This window comes from Ailuropoda melanoleuca, chromosome 9, assembly GCF_002007445.2.
Source record: "Ailuropoda melanoleuca isolate Jingjing chromosome 9, ASM200744v2, whole genome shotgun sequence".
Taxonomy (NCBI): domain Eukaryota; kingdom Metazoa; phylum Chordata; class Mammalia; order Carnivora; family Ursidae; genus Ailuropoda; species Ailuropoda melanoleuca.
The window spans coordinates 99,278,658-99,284,657 of NC_048226.1; the positions used below are offsets into that span (position 1 = coordinate 99,278,658).

A 6,000-nucleotide genomic window follows, 5' to 3' on the forward strand; every position below is an offset into this window, starting at 1 on the left:
TATATTAAAATCCTGATGCCAAGATAATATAACAATATAAATCTCAACTCTAAAAATACTTGGGAGAGAGAATAACAAGTCAGAACTGAAGCCCAAGTGAGCAAGTTCGGAAGACGTCAATGTCCTCCAGCCGCCACTCCTCAGGTGAGGCTCTTCAGCCTGTGGGTATATTTATTTATTTATAACACATACTCCGTCCACTTCTATAAAGAGTAGAGCAGTCTTCTCTCCTCCTTTATTCTCCAGCATTGCTGGGACTAGTGCGTATCAGGCAGTGACCTTTACCTGAGCTCTGAAGAGTGACCCTGAGCCCAAGTGATGTTCTCTGGGCTGCACCTGCCTCAGTTTACCTGGATTCCTCCTCCCTTCCTCTCCCCAGCTATTCTTAAACCCAGTGCCCGATGTCCTTCCTAGGGGCCTGTCAAGGAATCTGGAACTTGTGCTCTGGTCCTCCTCTTAGAACCCAGGGCACACTGTACCTTCTCAGTCTTCCCTGCCGCCCGGAATGCTCTGGAAGGCTATTATCTTCACATACATTTTCAGAGCACTTCACAACCTGCCAAGACTCTTCACATGCGTTTTTTTCCACTGAGATACAGAAATTCTAAGCTCAAATTTATTGAGTTAAGCCTTCTCGAGAGAATGTTCTAAAGGAGATGGCCAGTATGATGAGATGCAATGTTTATTCTGTTTATGAAAGATCCAGTACATTTTCAGAATCGTGATTCTGGTTAAAACATAAAACACATTTTTTAAAAAATCCTGCGGAGAACAGAGAGAAATGGAGGAGGAGGAGGAGGAGTCTGTCGGATTTTGTTTGGTATTTATTCACAGCCTTGCCTTAGTCCGGAAGGCAGTTTAAAGTAGCATAATATTTAATACGTCTGGATATTATATAACAGCGATTTTTGTTTTGTTTTGTTTTTAAATGGGTTTTTATTCCTCAAAGTAGAAAAACAAAATTTAAATAAAATAACCAGAAATTTCTTGGGAGCTGAGTTCCTGAGACCCAGCTCATCACCTCTTTCTGCTCTTTGCTCCCAGAGCTCCAGCTTGGGCCCCACACTTCCCCCGGGCCCCAGGTACCCACCTGCCCAGAGCCCAGAGCCCTTCTCACCCCAGGCCTGGCTTACCTTCTCTCCCTGGGGTCCTGCCACGCCAGGAGGGCCAGGTCTCCCCTGGAGGGAGGAAAGGGAGGACTGTCAGTGGCAGTGAGTGGAGAAGGAAGAGGTCGGGGCCATGCAGCTCCAAAGCTGTAATCTGCCTTTGCCCCAGAAGGACAGACCACACTTCCGGACAGTGCTTATTGCTGGAAAAGTCCTTCTCAGTGACTCCCAAATGCCACATCTCATGTGATCCCGTCTGGACTCAGCGGGTACTGCGGTGTGGGGCACATATTCTGAGGGACAAGGACTGCTCCCCCAGGGATACAAGGGATGCGTCAGGAGGGATTCCAGGCAAGAGGCAGGAAGCAGGCACCCGTGACCCTCTGGGTGTCATGTGGACTCTTCAGAGGGTGCTAAGGACCGGCGAGGTCCCCAGAGCCGAGGCAGGAGGGACAGGGCTGCCTGGACTCTGGACCAGGATCAGTTAGTGCAGCAGGAAAGCCAAGGACCCGGAGGGCGGGCGTAGGAGATCCCGAAGACGAGCCCGCCTCCTCCTCCAGGTTCCCACTGGGAAGCCTTCCAAGGGGGTCCCAGTGGAGAGCCAGGCAGGAAATGCTCCCACCGGAGTGGAAGTGAGGAGGTGCCCCAAGCCACCCCACCCCAGGGGCCCTCCTGTCAGTCTCCTCGTAAGAGGAAGAGTTCATCCCCTTGACAAGTGACTTCCTGAGGAATTCATCCTAAAGGCACAGGTGTGCTCAGAGATGTTCGGACAAGCTCTCCCACTTCCTTTCTTCCTGTAAACATCCACGACCAGAACAGACCCAACGACCCCTCGTAGGAGGAGATGCTCTGTGACCCTCCGTGACGCTCGCCGTTCCTCTGTTCTCCACGCCCCTGCCCTGCTGGGGCCACACCATCTGCATCTTACTACGCGCTGTCCTGCTGCCCAACCACTTTCTGGGCCCTCACCATGTGCGTACTTCCAGAGTTAGGACTCAGCCCTGGGGCAGGGGCAGCGTGCACTGAATATGAATTCAAGATGGCACGTTCACACCTCGGAATGCTAAGTGGTCATCTGAGTCCCGTCCCTGGTGAGTATTTAAGAAAACGGTTATGTGCTATGACATCATGTTAAGGGAAGGGGCTAAGACATAACAAGATATTAGTCCAATTTGTTAAGGGCCAATAAATATAAATCAAGCTGTTATTTTGGAGTGATGGGATTATCCATAAATTTAATTCATATTAACATAATATACAGAAATTAACACATTATAATGAACTTATATATCAAATATAATTAACTAATATACTTAATCTATAAGCTAGTAATATGAATGTATGAATTGACTAATATATTAATGTATTAAGTTATATGACCCAAGTATTTTCCCAACTGTCTTCAAGCAGATGGAGAATTTTAGGTTTTATTTAGTTTTAGCCATTTAAATATTTAAATGTAGTTACTTTCATGGATAACACATTCCCATGGTTCAAAATGTATGTGCATAAAAATCCCTTTCCCATCCCATCGGCCAGACACCCCGGGGCCTCTTCCGGAGGCAATGAAAGAAGAAAGCAGATAATCAGCCTCCTGAGTGTCCTCATAGAGAGTGAATGTCCCTGATAAGCCCTAGATGCCGTTTCCCACACCATTCTATGCTTGCCTGTACTTTCCATACAACCGCATTGCTCACAGAACATCCCATCAGCACAGTAGGAGTTCCATCAGTTTCCACGGCTTCAGGTCATTCCCCTGTAACTCCACACCCTGCTTTGTTTGACTAGTTCTTCACTGATGAACTTCTAGGATGTCTGTAATTTTTTACTCTTACGGAAGAGTCTGCCATGAACACATCACTTCAGACACATGCACGTCACCCATAGAATGGACTGAAAGGGGTGTGTTCTCTGCGACTCCCACACCCTGGTGGAAGTGGGGGTCTGGTCCCTAGGCCTCCCCGAGCCTCCAGCTGAGCCGGAGATCAAGGCAATCAGGCCCTACAGAGCTTTGTGTTAGGCTCCCACCCTCCGGGAAAGCCAAGCCCACCAGACCCAATGCCCCGTTACCTGCTCTCCCGTCTCCCCGTGCTTCCCGGGGAATCCATCCAGGCCTCTCTCCCCCTGGCAAGAGAAGGAAAAGGAAGAGATGAGGACAAATGGGCATCCTTGTGGCCAGTGCCGGGAGATGCAAAGGCCCTTAGTGTCCAACTGCGCTAACCTTTACTGTCTACCTGGCATCTTCAGATACCGCACGAGCCAAACACACACACACACACACACACACACACACACACACACACACACCCCAGCCTAGAATTTGTGTGTACTGTGGCTCAACACATGTACATCAAAGGTCAGAGAAACCAGATTCCTAAATCTGCTCTGTTTTCCCCAAATCTGTGACCAAGGTCAGGCCGTACAGCCCCTCTGAACCACGCCATCGCGTCATCTCACAGAGTCAAACAAAGTAATGGACTTGTGGGTTCTGTAATGCGGTCCACAAACCCGTGAGCATATTTACTCATCGTTCACTCACCAGTGGATATGTATGAACACCTGCTACATTCCCAGTGCTTGGAATTACAAGCTGGCTAACGGTAAGCAATCGTCCACATGTCCCGCCAATGCCCACCCGTCCATCTGCTTGCGTTCAGAGCCAGGCTTGTCTTTCTTAGCTCTGAAATCTTGCATAAGTCACTTCACCTCTGAGGCAGTTTCTGTTGACCAAATGTCATGGGGATGATGATAATCCTTTCCTGGGAAGACACCTAAGACTAGGCATGACAGACCCAATCTGAAACACCTGCTTATAATAGGCGGGGAGTAGGTGCCGCCATCTTTCTCTCGGCCCAGCACTGCTTCCCTGAGCCAAAGCCTATAGATGTCGGTGGACTCCTCTAATGGCTAGTGTCCTTATCTGGTGTGCCTGTGTTCTTCTCCCTGCTGGGCCCTGAGAACTTGGTTGGTGGAGAAAAGCGACTCCCATGGGGGGGTCCATGCTACTATGAACAGTCTATTATAGGCCACTCCAGCAGCCCTGGCTTCCATCTCTGTCCCCCCCAACACAGCCGCGTCTCTTGTTTCCACGTGCTGTGCCCACTGTTCTCTCTGCTGGCTCCTCAGCAGCCTTCCGGGCTCACGTCCATGTCCCCTCTTTGGCTTTTTAATACAAATGAGAGGCCCGTCTTTCTCTAGCATGTCTCATTTTGTATCCCTCACTCCTGTTAATTCGATTTGTACCTATGATCTGTGTCACCATCCTTCTCGCTCATGTGAGGACATGACGTGTGTTCACTCTTCTCATGAGAGCACCCCAGTGCCCAGCCCAGAGACTCAGTGTGGCCCCGCTGACGTTGACTCAATGACAGGAAGACTACACATGAAAGTTAGTTTGACACTATTTCTCTATAACCTCATCTCTCAGGTTGTTTTCTCTTGGCCCCCCCTTTTTTTTAAAAGGTTGGTGTGTCTTTCAGGATGCTTTTCTTTGAATGACTGAGGACTCCTAGTCTTCTGCTCATTTTTCCTGTGCTAGTCTCATGTGCCTGCCTGTGAGTGCTGACCCACTTCACTGGAGACCACTGCCGGGGACCACGGGGTCAGGCGGACTCCTGATGGGTGGGGGCATCAGTTTTTCTCCTTGGTCTGGAGGCTCCCATTCCCTCTGGGAGGTGCTGGCTACCTGTTCTCTCTGTTAGTCTGGGGGTAAACACTGATGCTTTCCACTGACCGGTTCAAGCAGAGGTCCAGGGAGGAGCCCCAACTCAGCTGCCCCAAGTACAAGGCCCCAGTTAACCACAGACAGCTGCTCCAGGCCCTCTGCCACCCACAGCCACGGATCGGAGGCTGGGGCTCCTTCCAGCACCTCCCCAGCTCCACATTTTGTCCTTTCCCTCCTGCATCTATGTAAACTTAGGAGTATCTGCTTTCTGCCCTTCAGAAATTATTTCAAAAATGCTAGAACAATGATGTACACATTTCCATTTTCAAACACTGTTGCATATTAATTCTTAAAAACGTCGTTTCATTATGTGAGTTTTAGATGAACAGAGAGGATATTTTTCTGCATTTTTTTCTCTCTGCCAAGCGATTCCACATCTGTTAGCAATATTCCCTTTCTCCACACACCATGAGGTTGGCAGGATGGAGGGCTAACAGCAGATGGGGAAACTGAGGCTGAGATGGAAAGCAACTCAACCCCAGTGGGACATGCTTGCACAGGCACCAAAACCTGGGTCTCTGGACCCTTCTTCCTCTATTTCTATTAGCCACAGGGTCTGTGGGTCTCTTCCATCGAGCTGGCAAGGTCTCGGAACCCGTGGGATCCCATGCCCTCACATTACAGGTGTATGTAGATACAGAGATGTATCTAGATCAGAGTCACACAGAACCTTTGTGACAATCCTGTGCCAGGATTGAAGATAAGGTCTCTTGACATCCCACAACTCTCTTCCTTAGAGAAGTTCAGCCCACTAAATGTCACTCCTGAATAGGGCACTTCCCTAGGATTCAGCAAAAAAACTGTTGACCATGTACAATTTCACAAGGTCTGCCTCAAATGAGAGGGCTCGGCCTGTTGCTCAAGCCCCATTTCTTACACTCTTGCACCTGCCAATCAAGATCCGTGAGGCCCGGAAGCAAGGTATGTCCCAATGGCAATTCAGGACTGCTGCAGGTGCACGGTCAGTGTCAGCCACCCATGTCCCTGGCCAGCAGGCGGAGAGTGGGGCCAGGTGGGACACAGCTGGAGTGCTGACAAATGTGTGTGCTCCCCGGGGGGGGGATGCGGGAGGCAGAGAGTGGCCAGCACAGGGTGGGTGAGGGGACAGAGAAGCTGAGAGAGAGCAGAGGCAGAGACAGACACATGGGAGACAGACGTCTACAGAGCAGG

General features: G+C 49.9%; 1 protein-coding gene across 1 annotated transcript in view; it reads right to left on the reverse strand.

Annotated features, from left to right (window-relative positions):
• COL22A1 (collagen type XXII alpha 1 chain) overlaps positions 1-6,000 on the reverse strand; it is a 235,160-nt gene that overhangs the window by 140,257 nt on the left and 88,903 nt on the right. The window contains exons 16-17 of the mRNA XM_034668525.1: positions 3,177-3,230; positions 1,134-1,178 (exon numbers count right to left, since the gene is read on the reverse strand). Of these exons, the coding sequence (XP_034524416.1) occupies positions 1,134-1,178; positions 3,177-3,230 (99 nt within the window). The remainder of the gene's footprint in view (positions 1-1,133; positions 1,179-3,176; positions 3,231-6,000) is intronic.